Source organism: Agelaius phoeniceus, chromosome 6, assembly GCF_051311805.1.
Source record: "Agelaius phoeniceus isolate bAgePho1 chromosome 6, bAgePho1.hap1, whole genome shotgun sequence".
NCBI lineage: Eukaryota > Metazoa > Chordata > Aves > Passeriformes > Icteridae > Agelaius > Agelaius phoeniceus.
Genome location: NC_135270.1, coordinates 46,636,152 through 46,653,850, shown reverse-complemented (window position 1 = coordinate 46,653,850; position 17,699 = coordinate 46,636,152). Strand labels below are relative to the sequence as shown.

Sequence of the window (17,699 nt, the reverse complement as noted above, 5' to 3'; positions counted from 1 at the left end):
CACAAAATGCTAATTAAAACCCAAAATTGTTAAAAATATGTATGTTTCTCATTCCTGAGAGCTGTTGTTGAGAATATTTCCTCTGAAAGCTAACCTACCTACTTAAATAGCATGTAGTTAGCAAGCACAATTAAAAGCTAGCTGTCTTCAAGCAGAACTAAGCCTAGTTTTTATGGATATGTCTTGTGCTTCTTAATCCTTCCCAGGTTTCTTTACATTCCCTCTGTTTTCCAGACTGTAATGAATTTATAAAAATGTGTCTGCTGGCTGATTGCCGGCAAGGACATAATTGGACAAAAAGCATGCAGTATTTTTTCAGCACTGATAATGAAATGATTTGTAACTGCCCTCAGATGTTAGTCTGGAAGTCTTTGATTACCTCACCAGACTAGAACTTACTATATTTGATACCTATTCTTCTACCTAGCTTGGTTAAGGGGCCAAGGGACAATGATGCAAGCAGTGGGGGAAGGACACAGTGCAATTACAGAGGATTTATTTCCTTTGAAAACCACACTGAAATGCAATGCCCTACATCAGTCTAGATCAGGCTTTAATAAGCAATGAAATTTCCTGGTTGCTTATGAAAAACTGTTAACCAAAGTTTTGGACTGGAAGAGTTATTTCCACCAGCACATTATCAGATACTGCCAATTTTCTTAACAGTGTTCACCATTATGTTTCTCAAAATAGACTAAATTCATAGTGGTTTGTTCACCTTTAGGCTGAGAGCCAAATATAACTCCCTAGAGTGTGTTTGATACCTTGTGCTCCCTAGAAATAATTCCTTGATATGTTGTGCAAAATGAGCTGTTGGCCTCAGCCCAACAGTTGTTTTTTACGAACACACTATGCAAAGAAAACATGTTCAACCATACAGCTAACTGGTTGTGTTGGGGAAAGATTCAACTGAAAGGCAAGATAAATCTCACAGCTTTCAACTCCCTGACACTCGGAGCTGAAACCTCTAAGTTGGGTGGATAACCTGCAAAAACCTCTTCTATTGTCAGATAGTTTCATTGGCTGTCAATCAGATGATCTTAACTGAAAATGAGGAAGTATTCTGAACAAAAAATGGTACCTTTTAAATAAAAAGTTTTAACTCATTCCACAAAAGCAAAGAAAAAATCCAAACATTGTGAACATTTTTAGGCCGGGATTGCCATCTATTTGTACACAGAACCACATTTCCAGATATTAAGGAAGGTTCTGCTGGTTTTTTGCTCCTGGCTTCTTTTTTATTCTTTTAGTTGCCCTTCATCACTCCTAGATGCACAGCTCAAAATTATTTACCAGTGGAACATTTTTTCCCATACGAATGTTTTTCCTAGATTATACTTTCACCATAACCTTTTTAGACATAGCTTCAATTTCAAGTCTGGTAAACACCGTCAAAAGGTGAGTAACACACTATTTTTCTGGAGTTAATATCTAAACCACTGTTCATCATTGTTTTTATCCCAAATCCCATGTACAGTTACATCAGAATGACACCAGAAAACAAGAAAAAGATATCACAACACTAACTAAAATTGTTACATACCTTTGCCAGTTTGGGTTTCTGAGCATATTTAGTTAAATTCAGTCGAGACAGATTTATGAAAGGGCCATCTGGATTTGTTATCATTGAAGCCTGAGGGGAAAAAAGAAGCTTTTTAAGTGGGAAGATCCCCTACACTTTTCCTGAAGATTTTCAAAATAGTAATAGTATACAAAAAAACAAAATTCCAAACAAAACATTTGTAGATTCACTGCTCTACTGTGCAGTACCAACTCTTCCTTTTTATTCTCTGTCAATCCCCACTATTTCCATACACTGCCTAAGCATGTAGCTTGGAAGTTGGGATCCATAACCAAAAAAATCTTCAAGAAAGAAACTTAGGAAGATTAGTTCTTACCTACAGTAGTGAGAGGATGACACATTTTGCCATTAATGTGATTTTAATATGTATTACATATTAATATTACATACTAATAATTAATGTATTATTAAATAATAATATGTATTACATATTAATATTACATATTAATATTACATACTCATGCTGGTTGCAGTTTATTAATTTTGCCTATAGTATGGGATAAATTAGTATAAACTATTCTCCTTATCTTTTGAAGTGACAGACACTGAATGCTTATCAATTGTTTTGTAGTAGACACTTATGGTGAAATCATGCCACAGTCTTTACATGGTCTTCCATTAATATAAACTTCTCTCAAGAAGCCTGTGAATTTGGAATTTGTCGGAACCCAGGAAATTCCTCTGGCTGCCCTGGAGGACTCGAGACCCTGACAGGGGGCTCGGAGATCTTGGCACAGAGTCAAAAACACCTGTGCCTTTGATTTTAGCCCAGGGGAAAAAAAAAAAAACTAACTTTGTATGAAGATGTACAAGCTACAAGAGTTTGAATAGAATGATATTGAATTTATCACTGGGTGAAAATGTAGAATTTGGGGGTTTTTAGAATGGAGGTTCAGGAGGCAAGATGGAGGAATCTGGGAGCGTCCAGTCTTTCTCCTTCTTCTTAGCCTCCATCTTCTGCTGTGATGGTGGCACTTTTGGATTGGTTTAGAGTAGAGACAAACTGTCTAACATAGGTGACAGGTACTGGAAAATTATTGTAAATAAAGTACACGTAGTATAAAAAGGTAGCACCGCCCCAAGGCAGTCAGTGTGCCTCAACCTGACCTGCCAGACAGACCTCAGCAGGTCAGAGAAAGAATGTTATAGATAAGAAAAAATAAACAACCTTGAGAATGAAAGCCAAGGAATTCTGTCTTCTTCTTTGGTCTCGTGGCTGGGAAAAAGTGACTTTCTAACAGCTCGGGGTTATCTCAACACCAGAGGCCCCGTAAGGAAGTTATATGAATCCTGGTGAACATGTGAATTTATGTACATTGTTTTACATAACCAGACTATCAAATGCACAAGAAGTAATATTTTCAAACTCTATTTTGAAAAAATTTAAAAAATTAAAAACACTCGCTTCCTTCAAACTTGAGTTTAGAGGCATCTTTTAACTAATCTACAGTATCAGTGTGCCAGATACTGTGACCAAGAAATGCTCCACTCTGGGAAGAGAGGCAAGCAACTCACCGTGCCCGGCCTGACATAGCCCCCGGAGGCGCTGGTGATGGGCCGAGCTGTGAGAGCTGTTCGGGGCGTTCGTATCGCCTGCTCCATGGTGCTGGGCCGTCCGCTCTGCGTGCTGGGCCTCACAAACCCTGTGATGGGCCTTCCTGACTGAGTTACAGGCCTGGAGATGTCAAGTACAGTATCCTTATGTTAGGTGGTATTCATTGACAGAGAATTTTAACTGTTATACCCAAAGCGTTTCATTTTCAGAATGATTTGTTCATTTTGAACTCGTTACATTTTAAAAAATAAACTATCACATACCTGACAGCTGGGCTGGGGCCTCCACCTTGGCCAGTTCCAGGAAGTTTCAAAGATGTTCCTGGTCCTACAAAATAAGAGCATTTCTCACTTCAGTTTGAGATATTACTCCCTTGTCCAGAGGACTTCAAACATGATCGTGTTTTACGATAAACAGTAAGCCTCAAATTTCTTTATTCAAACTGAGGAGTCGAAGACAAACCCCAAATATTGCATTCTACTAAAGATAATTTGAAAGACTTGCAAGAAACCTGCCAAACAATGACAGGTTTTCTTTCTTTCACCGTCTCCATTCTCTTCTCCATCTCCCACCTGGGGGGAGCGAATAAGCGCCTGTGTGGATGCCTACTGAGACTGACCCAAACAATTGTCAAGAACATCTTAGAAACACCACACAGTGCTAAAGGTAGAAGGTTACAGAAACGATGAGACCAGGCCAACTTGAAATGGTATATTTTCTATCTGGTACCCAGACTTGAGTAAGTAAATCTAAACCTTCACCTACAGAGCAGATGGAGAATGTTATCTCATGACATTAGACCCTGGTAAGATCCCCAGCTACAATTTAGAGCACTGTAGAGTGTGAACTCGTCCTTACCCAAAGGTCATCAATGAAAACACTGAACCAACTTGAGCTCAGGTGAACTGATGAAGGGTTCCCCTTTTCACATATTTCTGTTTTGACAGTGGGTCATTAAGAATTACTAGTTCCTGCAGGTAGATTTTCATTCACTGGCATTTGATTGGGCAGTTCTTCTAATCTGCTAAGCAAATGTCTATGAGATAGTTTTAAACACTCGGTTAAAAGCAATATATGACATCTATACCTTGCAGTCTCTTTACTGCTTGTTACTATGTATAGTAATAAATGAGATTTAAGTTGACACAGACAATTACTGACAAATTACTGTTACTCATCTATGTATTTTCTATATACTTATGAACTGCTTTTATTGCAAATATTTCCAAGAACTGAAGATAAACTGATCGGTAGACAGTTTCCTTTCTTCTTTTTTCCCCAAAACAAGCCATAAGCAGCCACCTGACTACAGCTGTATTTAAAGGTAAATAATACAAAAGAAAGTATTAACCATGATCTCCTTGGTAAAACCAACTAAATATGCAATTGTGCTAAAATAAATAAAAAACCCTAGGATTCTCTCTCTTTTCGCTGAACACCCTCAGGATTTCTATTGCTTACTTGCCCTTCTGTGGTCCTGTAAATCTTGAAGTTTTTACTCCATATCAGAAAGGGTGGGCAGTTCACTCAGCAGAGTTTCTAACATGGTAACTAGGCACTCTTCAGTGAAATGAGGAAAGTTGCTTTCAACCTTTTAGACTAGCAGACAAAGAGTTCACTTTCTGAACTATTTTAAAAACTATTGCTGTAATATAAAAGAGGCAAGACATTAAAATTCCTTTTTTCAGACATGTTTTTTAATAACTACAATTGTTTTGAGTTTTTGGTGCACTGGGAGAATGCTTACAGTTCCTTTGACCTCACCCCAGGCAACTCAGTCCTTACTTGGAGAATTCCCAAGCCAACTAGCTATGAATAGATGCAAAAGGCCACAGCAGTGCATGTTGCCATTAGAAGTGTCAGAATTTAAGAGTGAAATTTCAGTAGTTAGTGATGACTGCAGATGACTCCTTTAATTCCCCAGTTAATGAAACAGCTGTGATTATCCATAATGCCAATTAGTACAACTTTCTGAAAAATATGCTGTCAAGGTAACACTTTTAAACAAGATTAGAATATTACCTGAGAAAATTAATGGTGTTAATAGTCCAAAAGTAACATAGTGGATTTTTCTGTAAAACGGTGCTCTAGGACATTTTCGTTAATAAACAAGATTGATGGAACATTAACACAGCAAAATTATAAGAAGAAAGATATCATTACATATGTATAAAGAGGAACCACAGAAAAGTAGTTTTTTCCCATGGATCCTATACACTTTAGTAATTATTTAATAACTCACGACTGACAGCAAAGTCATAATTAAGAGAGTTTAATCTGGAAACTAAGATAAGGGCAAATGTAAAACTGAAATGGATATGTAACTGATGCAGAAGGATTTAAACTGCTTAATAGGCGAAGTATAGACAATACCAATTGTAATATGAGAGGTGTGGCTACACAGTTTTATGTTTGGGAACTATGACTTTAGTGGAGGAGGATATCCTGAAACATCTGCCACAACGAAGACCTGAGTCAAGACCAACTATGGCTAACACACTTTAACAGCAAAAGGAAAAGCCCACAGTCAGTCAGCACCCATTTTTATTAAGTCAAGTGCAGAAGTGGAGTAATCACAGAACCAAGAATGGTGGAGGTTTGAAGGGACCTCTGGAAGTCATATGGTCCCATGATGCTCAAGCAGGGACACCTGAGGACAGTTGCCCAGGACCCTGTTTAGATACTTTCTGGATAGCTCTAAGGAGGTAGATTTCACATTCTCCGTGGGGAGCCTGTGCCAGTTCTCAGTCACCCTCATAGTTAAAAAGAATTGTTTCTTGATCTTCAGAAGAGATCTCCTGAGCTTAAGTTTGTGCCCACTGCCTCTGATCCTGTCCCTAGACACCACTGACTCTGTCATCTTCACTCTGTTCAGTGATTTCTGTGCTTACTTTTTATGCAAACGTGTAACTCAGAGGTATAAAGAAAGTAAAATCAAGGTGTAGAAGAAAAACATATCTTTTATGCAAAAGTGTAACATTAGAACACCTCAGATGTATAAAGAAAGTAAAATCAAGGTATGGGATGAAAAACATGCTTTCTGCATGTGAGTGGATCATTGTGTGGTTTGGTGACTACAAAAGACAAGTGGATAAATAGAAAGGTTTAAGAAATGACTTTCAAGATTCAACTCAAAAATTAAAATATATAGCTCAGAATGAGAAGATTGTTTAGCTTATCAAAGAAAAGATCACTGAATGATTTAATGACAGATTTAACTACTTACTTGGGAAATATACCTTTGAAAGTAACTTTGTATCAGGCATAAAATGTTCACAAAGAAGCAACAGGTGGAGTTATAGTTAATAATTCCCACTAAAGATATGGCATACTGATAAAATCTATTAAATTTAATAATTTACAAAAGACTGCAGGGAGTTCTCTATCTTTGGAAAGTTCTTATACTTTCTGAAAAATTATATACTAGCTCAGGCACATCTAGCAGATTTGAAGCACGAATAGCAAAGTCTTATCTCAATGATACAGAAGTGGAGGCTACACTATTGTAATAATTTTCTTTGGTTTTGAAATCTGTGACACACTATCCAGAAGGTCACCTTTTTTTCAGCTTCAACATAACATGAATATATTTTTCCAGAATGCCTTATTTCTAAATAATATTCATCAAATTATTTTTCTTGGAAGATAATCTCTACCACAGGGGGCACAAAATCAAATTAAACTCCAGATTTTATTACTATGGTATTTTAAGACAGATATCCATAATTAGTTGATCACAATGTATAAACACATCTCCAGTACTGCTTGACTGTGACCGAGCATGTAATGAAAATTTTAAAAACTGGAAGAAGATAGATATGCAATTGCCTACATCCACACAGACAAGAAAAGCTTTTAACACTTCAAGTGTCAGTTTGGTCTATGTTCAGTTCTTCCCTTGAATTCCTTGACATGGTACATGGTTGAGAGCTATGCTTAATAAGTTACATAAAAATTTCCATGTGAACTGTACTAAAGAAACAGAGAAAAATATAAATACTGCCAAAAAAGTAGTGGAAGACAACTAATTATTGTCCACTTGAAAGGGAATTGACAAAGCTGAAAAATAATTGCATAGAAGAAACAATGTCAGAGCTGAAGAACTGCTTTGTGAAGGAAGAGAAAAATGAAGTAGAGAAAAGCAGAAAAAAGAAAATCAGTTAAGATAATGTTTGCAGGACATGATGCCAAAAGGTGGTATCTGACTGTTGACTACACTACAGGCATGTGGATAAAATTCACAGTACACCGAGGGCAGATTTTTTCTCTAGTTTCCCACAATGCCTAAAGAAGCCAGAAAGGAGTAAAAGACATCAACATACTGGTGGAAAAATCAAGTGACCACTTGCATCCTCACGACATTTCCTCAAATGTAGAGGAAAAGCTGACTAAACACAATTGAGCATGGTCTGAACTCTCGTCTGACAGGCCTAAGTACTACATCAAGAACACATGGTGGATCACAACATTGCCATAAAACAATCTAAAATGCTTTTTTTACCAATACTACATGCTGTATCAGGTCACCTCAGTTTGTTCAATTCTAGATGACAAAAGAGATGGCCAAAAGAGCTCTTGTTGAATCCATGTATTTAAGTGAAAGTCAATCTTACGTGCAACTTGAGCAATGGCATTTTCATCCAGGATGATCTCTGCGAGTCCTTCTTGATCCATATCAATTTCATCCACATACACCATTTCTGTCAAAGCCCGTGTTTTCAGGTTCCAGGCAGCCTGAATAAGGATAAGTAAAAAGTAAAATGTCTTCAAGACACTAAGTAAATAATCTAATCTGCAATTTTTTCATTTCTTTATTATTCGCTTCACAGCTTTATTAGGCCTGAATAAGGTATTGACTTAAAACAGCTGAGTATATCCATCCATCTGATGGAGGTATAAAAGGAGACTAAGTCCTTTATTCAAAGCATCAGCTGTAAAACACTGTATAAATATACACCCCAGGCATTTCAGATTATGAGAGCATTGAAATCCATTTTAGTGACCTGAACTGACAAATTACTACACTGTATGTCTTGGAGGATAATCTGAGCAGCGTGGAAAAGCAAGCATAACTCTAGCCTATGTGACAAGCTTTGTGTAGACTGTGAAGACACCAAATCAGTGGGGAGAAAAAAGAAAACAAGAAAAATCAATAGCAGCCATATAGAAATACCAACAAAGTAAGTGCAGGTCCAACCACTTTGATAATTTGATATGCTTGTAATGTTCTCATAGAACTGGCATGATATAGGAAGTCACAAGACCAATCCCTGATCTTCCATAAGATATTGAAAAGATATTTTTTTCCAGAGTAAAAATCACTGCCAAAATAATTAGATTTGCTTCCTTTCTAACATGGAGTACAGCAATCTGGTGGAAAAGCATATTAAATACTGGCTAAGGAGACCTTTCAAACTAGAAACAGACTATCTTAATAGAAATAAAGGTCAAACACATGGAAATGTTTGTTCCTTAAGTAAGAGGTATGAGAAGATCTGAAACTCAAGCTTATTTAATAATTTAAGTAATCATTTAATGAGACATTTCTCATTCACCCTGTCATTTCCTCTAGACTTTCCTTATACTTTTATGCAAAGTTGTGTCAATCAAAAAGAAAGTGTATCTAAAGATGCTGAAATATTTAACTATTCTTTTAAAAAGTGCTTTCTTCCAAGCAGAAGGAGGACATCAGCCAGCTGATTCAACCACAATTGGAAATTTTTGTTCAAGAATGAAGAAAAGGGAATTCAGCAGGATGATCTGAAACTAGGCCAGTCATAATCCAGATCTTTATTTTCTCTTAGTTTATTCTTATGTAGCAGGATGACAGCCTTTAATTAATGTTGAGATTTCTGTTAAATGTTCAACACCTTTAACAGTTTTTCATTATTCTATGAAGTATTTAGTTTGTTGAATTTTTAATACCTTGATGCTACTCTGTTCTTTTCAAAGACTTGTATATCTGCAGTCAACATGACCATGTCTACATGGGGAATATTCTGCAATTAGAGCTCTTGCATAGCCAAGCACAGGCTAATTTCCTACTAGAAATAAGAAAATCTGCCCATAGTAATGATCTTTTCGTGGAAACTAGAAGTAGTAACTCCTCTACACTAATTGCTAAAACTGAGGTCAGCTCTTTACATAGGCATAAGTGTATTATCGTAATTTTTCCACTAACTACCATGTGAAAATGTGTTTTTAAAATCAACATGTCTCTTTGTCATTACTGGGCAAATATCTGTCATAAGAAATAGATTCCTTAGGCATCTCTTCCAGTGTAAAGCTCCTAGTCCGAGGCTTCACAGCCAACAAAAAATTCAAATATCATACAGTATTCCTTAATTAAACATCTGTTTGTAGATTACAGATTATCTGCTTTCTCTTTGTGGGCCTGATAATTTTGTTTTGTGATAAGCACCATGTCTGGAGCTTATGAAGATGAACTGCATTTATATGAAAAGGCATTTATAGGATAAGAAAAGGAAAGGGGAGCTCATTTTCTGATGACCCACATATTCACAACATAACAAATTTAGCTTGCTTAACTCATAATCAGAAAATTTACAATACCTAATAGCAATTAAAGAGGTACAGAAATGTGATGCAGTATATAAGTATACAGTATACAGCATGTAAGTCTAAACTCCAGAAAGAGAAGTGACATAGTGTTTTTCACTCAGTTTTTGAGAAGTTTGTAACTGAATCAAGTATTTTCTTCTTGTTCCTGAAAAGTCCAAAAATCAAATTAAAAATACAGACTTTGTTTTCTCTGAACATGGTAACTTATTTTTTCAAGAGCTTGTATTCCCCAATAATCCTTTCTATTATAATAAATTTTATTCCATACACAATGAAAACCCCAGAACACATCTACATTGTGAAGGGTAATAATTACACTCAAAAAAGATATCCAGCAGTGTTTCAGTGAAACCATTCTCCATGTAAACAACTTGCATGAATTCATGGAGTAAAGACCTGTAAAATATGTTATGAAGCTGTATTTAAAAATGCCATTGCACATTGCATTTAGTCTCTTCTGACTGTAGGTTGGAACCAAAAGATGCCATCACCTGCCCAATACTATTCTTGCTATTGCAATAATCTAGAGCTAATGTGGGCAGAGGAAAATTAATTAATTACTCTCAGTCTTCCATCACTTATGCAAATCATCATCATGCACCTACAAGGCTACTAGACTCTGCACAAGGTAAGCAGTGAGCCTGAGCTGCAAGAGCAGAAAGAGCATGGGCAGGGGTCCACCATTCCATGCATTAAATAAAACATGAAAGTGAGTCCTAAGAGCACAAACATTGTTCTGTCTGTGAATACATGTTGTTTTCTTCCTAATCTCATCTGCAGATGAAGGTCATTCAGTTCAAGGTAGATTCAATTTAGCTTTTAGAAAGCACCGAACTGCTGAAAAAAGATATAGGAAAAATATGAGAGAAATAAAATTCTATCAAATATAAAAGCTGCCTGTTCAAAATATCAAAAATCTTCCCCTCATCAAAAGTAATGCCTTACCAATACCAAATAAAAAATTATGCTATTGAGGACATAACTACAAAGCAAGTATTATTCAGTGTATCAGAAATGCTTCCCAATGATTGCATCTCATGATTGAATTTATGGAAAGAACTTTACCTGAAACACAGTATATTCAGAATCAAGCTCCTGAAAAGAGAGAAAATAGAAACTAAGGAATGGAAATGCCAAACAATAAAAACAACATGAATGTGCTTATACTCTGTGACGACCTCATTTTGCACTAAAATTTTCTCTCTGACACATATATCCAAATTTTCTTTTAATTACATTATCTCAACTTACACACATTATGAAGGTAATCAATGTTTTGCACAATGAAAGTAAATTTGCAGTAAGTGTATCTTTCTAATACCTTTGCTTTCTTGCTTCTCCTGAATCTAGCCAAAGCTTAGATTAACATGCAAGCATTATGAAGCTGAAAAATGACAGATTAAAAGAAAATGAACTTGGAAGACATATGCACATCTCCTAAAAATTAACTAGATTATCACACCATGGTCTTTAGAATGTCTACTTAATAAAATCCATTTTTGCACACTTTTTTAGCTGCTGCTGGTGATCACAATGATACCACTCAAGAACACAAAAGAAAATATCATGGCTTTTTCATGGTACTTTTATGATGAAAATTATGTATTCATTGCAATTGGACAGTAATATTGCAAGTGGAATAAATGTCAAATTAACAGCCTATTGCACTACCCAAAAAAAACCAAAAAAAAAGCTACCAGATGAAGTTTGCTGTAAGTGAAAAAGCTGGAACTTGCATCTACTTGAAAACTTCTAGTAAAATTGAGTAAATACTGATAGGAAAAAATGTAGGTTTATCACAAATTAATGTGTAATTATCATATTTACGTAATATTTAAACTACCCCTCACTTCCAGGGACTGTGGATGAGTTTTTCCTGATGTATTACTTTAACTTTGGACAAGGAAGGTAGGAGATGAATGTTACTTTCTCTAAATCACTATTAGTCTTTTGTAGTGCCAGATCATTTCTGCTCCTAGAGGTAGTGAAAAATTTCTTGCATATCTGGCATTGTGTAAATCTATCACAGTTAAACCAACTGTACTGGACTGAATACACAATCTTCAAGGAATTCAGACTATAAAGGGACTTCTGAAGGTCTCTGGTCCAAAGCCCTCAAAGCCAGGTCAGCTATGAGGTCAGCTAAGGTTGTTCAGTATCTTGTCCAATTGGATTTGAAAACTTGCAAGGATGGAGGCTGCACAGTGCCACTGGGCAACCTGTTCACTGCTGACTATCCTTACAGAGAAATGCTTTTCTCCATACCAAGCCAAAGCCTCCTTCACTTCCCTGCACCATTGCAAGTGGTCCCTGGCTCCATTTTCTTGAGAACCTCCTTGTATGTATCAGTATCAGATTAGATATTACTATTAGAGCACACCAACATCTTCTCCCAGCTCTAGCACTGCCCTGCTGCTCTTTGCTTTGCAGCCAAGACACAGAGCTGAGTTCTGTCCCACCAGGAGAATGGCAATGTCACGATCACCCCTCTGCAGTATGAGGCGTGGTCTACTTCTTTCCATTTGAACCTTTTTACTCAGTAAATTATATGACAGCAGGGACCCAGAATACTGGTGAAGGACATCTTCCTTCTGTAGTGTACTGGAATTTGTGGTCTTTAAAGGATTGTATTTGGAGTCAAAAAGTTGTTCACTAGTGTTAGAATGCCTAACACATCTTACACATTGAGTATTCTATGGAACTGAACATTAATTCAGGGATTAATCTCAGTTTACTGTGACGTACCTGGGCCTGACTAAGGCACTGAAACTGGCTTTGCATTTCAGTTGAATGATTAAATGAACTACTACAATTCTTTTATGTATAGCAGTTTTTTTCTTAAAAAACCAAACTATTCAGCTTTCTAAGTAATAAAGGACATTGAGATATTTCAGCTTACATTTTGTTCATCCCATTGTGTCTGAGTATTACAGCACATATGAAGATGGTTTTAAGAACAGTAGGAGGTCTTCCATACCATATGTGCTACAGTAACTAATGAGGAGAAGTTTGGAATATTATGTCAACACTGATATAAAAATGCCTTGATGTCACAGATGTGTATCTTACTTTAGGCATTGTTCATTACTTTAAAAAATAATTTAAAAATCAAACAAATTTGCTTATGTAGGAGCATTTATATTACTATAAAATTCAGAAATTACATCCCTCATGATGTAGAGTTGATCAATAATAATAAAACCATTGCACTCTCATAATTGTAGGTGAGAGTATGCATTGTTCATACATACTAATACATTGTTTCAGTTTTTGATAAGAAATAACTTTAGATTTTAAATAACTCTCAAGCAGGTAACGGGATCCTCAGATTAAACAAAAGTATGGAATAACAAAAATTACATTAGAATATAACATATTTTAACATGGGTGGATCCAGCAGTTGCTACACATGCAAGTAATCCACAGGAACTAGATTTTGAGAGGATTAACAAATAGCATTGCCCTGAAAGCTTGTCTCTCAAAACAAAAGCTCAAATTTATTATTCATTTACACATATAAAGCTCCCTTGAAAGTCAAAAGATTGTAAAACTAATGAAGGAACTATTTAATCCAGATCCCTAAATCCACTGAGGGCACTTTAATATTAAAATGCAAAGTCAGTTTATGTGAGTATCAAGAATACTTAGAATAATGAAGTTTTTTGACGCTTATAGCCTGGAAGAGGGAATATATCACATACCTTATATTATAATAAGGCTTCACTCTACAATTAGTTTTGAGTACAATTTAATACATGCAAAATATTAAAATCATTATATTCTGAAAATGCTCTTCAAATGATTAAGAGCAGAAGCACAGAAAAAACCCCAAACCTTTATCCAGGAACAATGACATCACTCTAAGTGTTACTATTTTCATGCATAAACTCACAGTCTCTTGCACCATTAAGTGATTTCAGTTGAAGATGCTTTTTTAAATCAAGTTCAATGCCCATAAACATATCCATGATAACTTTATTATGACCTTAAAAAAACAAGTATGCAAATTATAGCAGCTGAAAATTCAACGTGGGAGAAGAAAGGATGAATGAACAAAAGCAAATCCTCATAGAAGACCATTAATTAAGTTAAAGGAAGAACATCCACTATATGTCAATTATATCAGGCAATTTTTTTCTATTGTCAAACTAGAGCAGGCCTGATACATGGGTTCTGTTTATTGCCTTGAATCCTACATATGGAACACAAAGAGTAATCAGATTAGGTGACTAATCAGGATGATCAACAGAGACAGTCCTGGATTGTATTTCCTCTAGGTCATGCTATTACTATAAACACAGAAGACAAGGTCTGTTTGCTTACAATAGGAAATAATTAAACTGAACACCAGTATTTTACATGTTTCTATGACCAAATGCCAGTCACACAAAATACAATTTTTATTTATCCTAAGATAACATAGAAGTGAATTCCACCAATACCTTTTTTATTTCTAATTATTAAATGAAGAAATGCACAGGACATTTTATAGAAAAAAAAATTCAATCTTCCATAAGATGTAACCCAGTAGCAGCTAATTATTCTTCTATCACAATGTTATTTTCTAAGACATCTTCAGGAAAACTTCATTGATTTTAAAACATTTCAATTTTGCTGTTGTGCCCTTTAAGAATTCAAGATTTATAATGGCACAGTATTTGATACTGCTATGTAAGAAAATTTCTGATTCATGCCTAGTTAGCTAAAAGGTCAACAAAGAAGTTTAGAAACCTCCTAGGGCTTACTGCATCTGGTTACAGGGTTCAAAGAGAGTTCTGCACCAATTAAGACAGCCTCTAAATGTATGAACATGTGACTATTGACTAGATCATCACTAAACTTATTTTTAAGATCTTTATATCATCATTTGCCACGTTCTTAAAGGAGAACTTCTCGTCATTATACTTGTGATCCAAACATATCCCAAATACTAAGCCATATGTACAGGGAGTGGTAAATCAAGACATAGGTCAAGATATACTGGGCAAGAAAATTCCTTACTACATTTTCAAGTGTGGTGGCAAAAATGCACCTACTTCTAAGGCTATTGTAAAAAGCTGGTTTCAGCAGTCCATAGCTCTAGGACACTGCTGCAGATGCAATGGAGCAGGAGTGGGGCTGTCACTTAGCAGATGAGCTAGGAAAAAAGTGCAGGCTTTCACACAGGAAAGGCCATCTCTTTCAGGCATCTCACACTCTCCAGCTGGGCAATGTTGGTATTTTCCTTTACTCACCTGCTGTTACATTACATGTCTTAAAAGGGAGAAGGCCAGTTGCCTGAGCATGAAAAAGCCCTGAGCTGTAAGAGTCACTGTTTAACTCAACCTGGGCATGTCTTTAAAGGACACCAGCTCCTGTGGCTGAAATTATATCCTAATGCATGCTGTTCAAAGAAGTGAGTCCCTGAGCAGTGACAGAGGCTACTGTTCCTACAAGATCCCTCTTTCCCTGGCTGCAGAGGTTGGGAAGCACATGCTTAGCAGAATATGGGACAAGGGGATAAGAACAGATGGCACAGTGATTAAAGCTGTTGAGTATTCCTCATGCTGCACAGCAGCTCACTTAATCCAAACTTTCTGCAAGTGTTGTCATTTGTCTGTCTGCTTTCCTGGTGCCCAACATGACATACAATACCATTTTATACTTGAGCTTAAGCACAGAGTAGAAATGCAGTTGTCTTTACATTCCCATGTTGAGATCATAGCTTGAAAAATGTTTTACTCATTAAAAACTTCATAAATTAAGAGCAATGGAAGCATCATGATCTTTACAACTTTTATTTACTGTTATCTGTGCTATTTCAAGAGTTTCTTTCACAAATCAAGTGTTGACCTTCCATATGCAAAGATCACATATATAAAGACCCAATAATGTATATACATATAAATAATACAGCACTAGCATGGAACAATGCTAATCCCATACTAGCAATACTGAGTCCCATTTAGGGGTCAGGAATAATGTTCTTGGAATACTTTCTCCACTAAAAACGTCTCTGCTGATGGCTCCTTGGTGGTGTGTTACAGTATAAAACATAAAAAAAGAATCTTTTCAATATCTATCCTAAATCAGTTCAAACAATTACTGTACTTTATATTTACATTATTATGTGACCATGCAGCTTTCTTTAAAAACTTGTCCTTTGTGATAAAAAGAACTTCATTCAAGATTCTTAAAACATCTGTCTATAGGATGCTTTGAGACTTACGAATTTACTGTAAAGTGTTTAAGATGAAGACTGTTCATTTACTGTTTTTAAAATATGGCAGAGAAAATGTTTACATGCTTGTAAATATTAATCCAGAAGCAACTTTCCCAAATCCTTTACTCTTACAGAAGGGTGGGAAAATATGTAGGTATTGAAAAACATGTCCTACATTTCCAGAGACTCTGCAGCTGGAAAAAGAGCAGAGAGAAATAAGCAAATGCCTCCTGTCCCAAGATAGGGCTCGTAGGTGAGCTGAGCTAAAAATGGTATCTCTTAATCTTATGTGATTTGGTCAATACAGCAGCTATGATATCTAAACATCAGTATAAAATCAACAGGAACATCCTTAGCAGACCTGATTTTTAATCTCAGCTGTTCTCCCTTTAACTGCCCAAAATCTTGAGTGCGTTAAAGTTCTCGTTTGGAAGAGCCTGGCCCGGCAGCAGTCACGGCAGCTCTCCGGCACTACCGGCGGCACCGCTGCTCCCTCCCAGCGCTGGGGCCGGGCCGGGGGGGCTGCCCCGGGGCGTGTCTGAGGAGGAGCCGCAGCGCCGGCTCCGGGAGAGGGGGCGCGGAGAGGCGGCGCTGCCCGGCCTCCTGCTCGGGGAGCTCGGCGCGGCCCAGCGCTCGCTGCCGGGCTGCACCCGGCCCCTCCGGCGGCTGCAGCAGGCACAGCGGGCTCCCGGGGTGCCGGGGCAGCCGGGACGCGGCCGCTGCCGCCCCTCACCGCCGCCTCCCGCCGCGGCCCGGCCCCGCTACCTGCTCGCCGAGCGGCCTCTCCAGCAGCTGCGAGCAGACATCCGCGCACTCCCGGAACTTCCTCCGCCTGAAGTAGCTCCAGGCCTGGAACAGCGGCTCCAGCCCCATCTCGCCGGCAGGAGCACCGCGGGAACTCCGGCCGGGCCCCGGCGCCGAGCGGGGCCGCGTTGCCGCCGAGCGGGGCCGCGCTGGTGCCGCCGCGGAGCCGCCGGGCCCCGCCTCGGCCGGCTGGGGCGGAGCGCCGGGGCCGCGGGGGAGGCGGCTCTGGGCGGCCAACGGGGCCCTGCCGGTCCCGGCCGGCTGCCCTGCGAGCCTGGGCACGGAGCGCTTGGCCGAGCCCCTCCCTGGCAGCGCCTCTCGTGCGCTTATTACATTGGTGACTGAAAGCAGAGTTTGATCTGTGATAGTGGCATCAGTAGACTTCCGATAACCAACTGTTCTTGACTGTTGTCATTTTCTGTCCTGTTATCTAGAGGAGTTAGAATAAATGCCTAAGCAATAATAATACAGTCCATTAATCCATATTTGGGTAAAATGTCCTTTAGAGCCATGGAGCCCTGGTTGAGAAACGTACAGATTGCTGTGAACAAGTTTTCTGTCTTGCAGACTATCAGTTCCTTTAGTTCATTAGTTTTTGCAAGGATATTATCAGACTGAGATATTTAGAGGTTTAAAAGTTAGAATACAATTGCTCCTAGGTTATATGTACTATAAAATGGTGATTGCAACCATCAACTGAAGTAAAATTAAAAATGCCTAGGGATGCTTGGACCACTAATGGCATTTGTGGTGTGAAAATCTTTGAGGGATGAACACTAACAATATTGCTAAAATCATATTGTTGCCATTTAAAGAGATCATTCTGGTTTTATTGCTCTTGCCTCCCCTAAACTACCATTTTGTCCAAGATGCATGAAATTAATACCTAGGCTAGCAAGATCAATGTCAGGTATAAAGAGAAGTGGCAGTCCCAGGACTATCACTTATTCAAATATGGGACTAAGTGGCTTGAA

The 17,699-nt window shown here is 37.8% G+C and overlaps 1 protein-coding gene across 3 annotated transcripts in view; it reads right to left on the bottom strand.

Moving 5' to 3' along the window:
* The window catches only part of TTC8 (tetratricopeptide repeat domain 8), a 40,994-nt gene extending 24,070 nt beyond the window's left edge, over positions 1–16,924 (bottom strand). For 2 of the 3 annotated variants that reach the window (XM_054634781.2, XM_077180601.1), the window contains exons 1-6: positions 16,687–16,924; positions 10,785–10,814; positions 7,751–7,871; positions 3,401–3,464; positions 3,098–3,257; positions 1,544–1,633 (exon numbers count right to left, since the gene is read on the bottom strand). In XM_054634781.2, the coding sequence (XP_054490756.1) occupies positions 1,544–1,633; positions 3,098–3,257; positions 3,401–3,464; positions 7,751–7,871; positions 10,785–10,814; positions 16,687–16,794 (573 nt within the window). In that variant the 5' untranslated portion in view covers positions 16,795–16,924. The remainder of the gene's footprint in view (positions 1–1,543; positions 1,634–3,097; positions 3,258–3,400; positions 3,465–7,750; positions 7,872–10,784; positions 10,815–16,686) is intronic. The other variant, XM_077180600.1, reaches the window with a different exon arrangement.
* Positions 16,925–17,699: the final 775 nt, after the last annotated feature.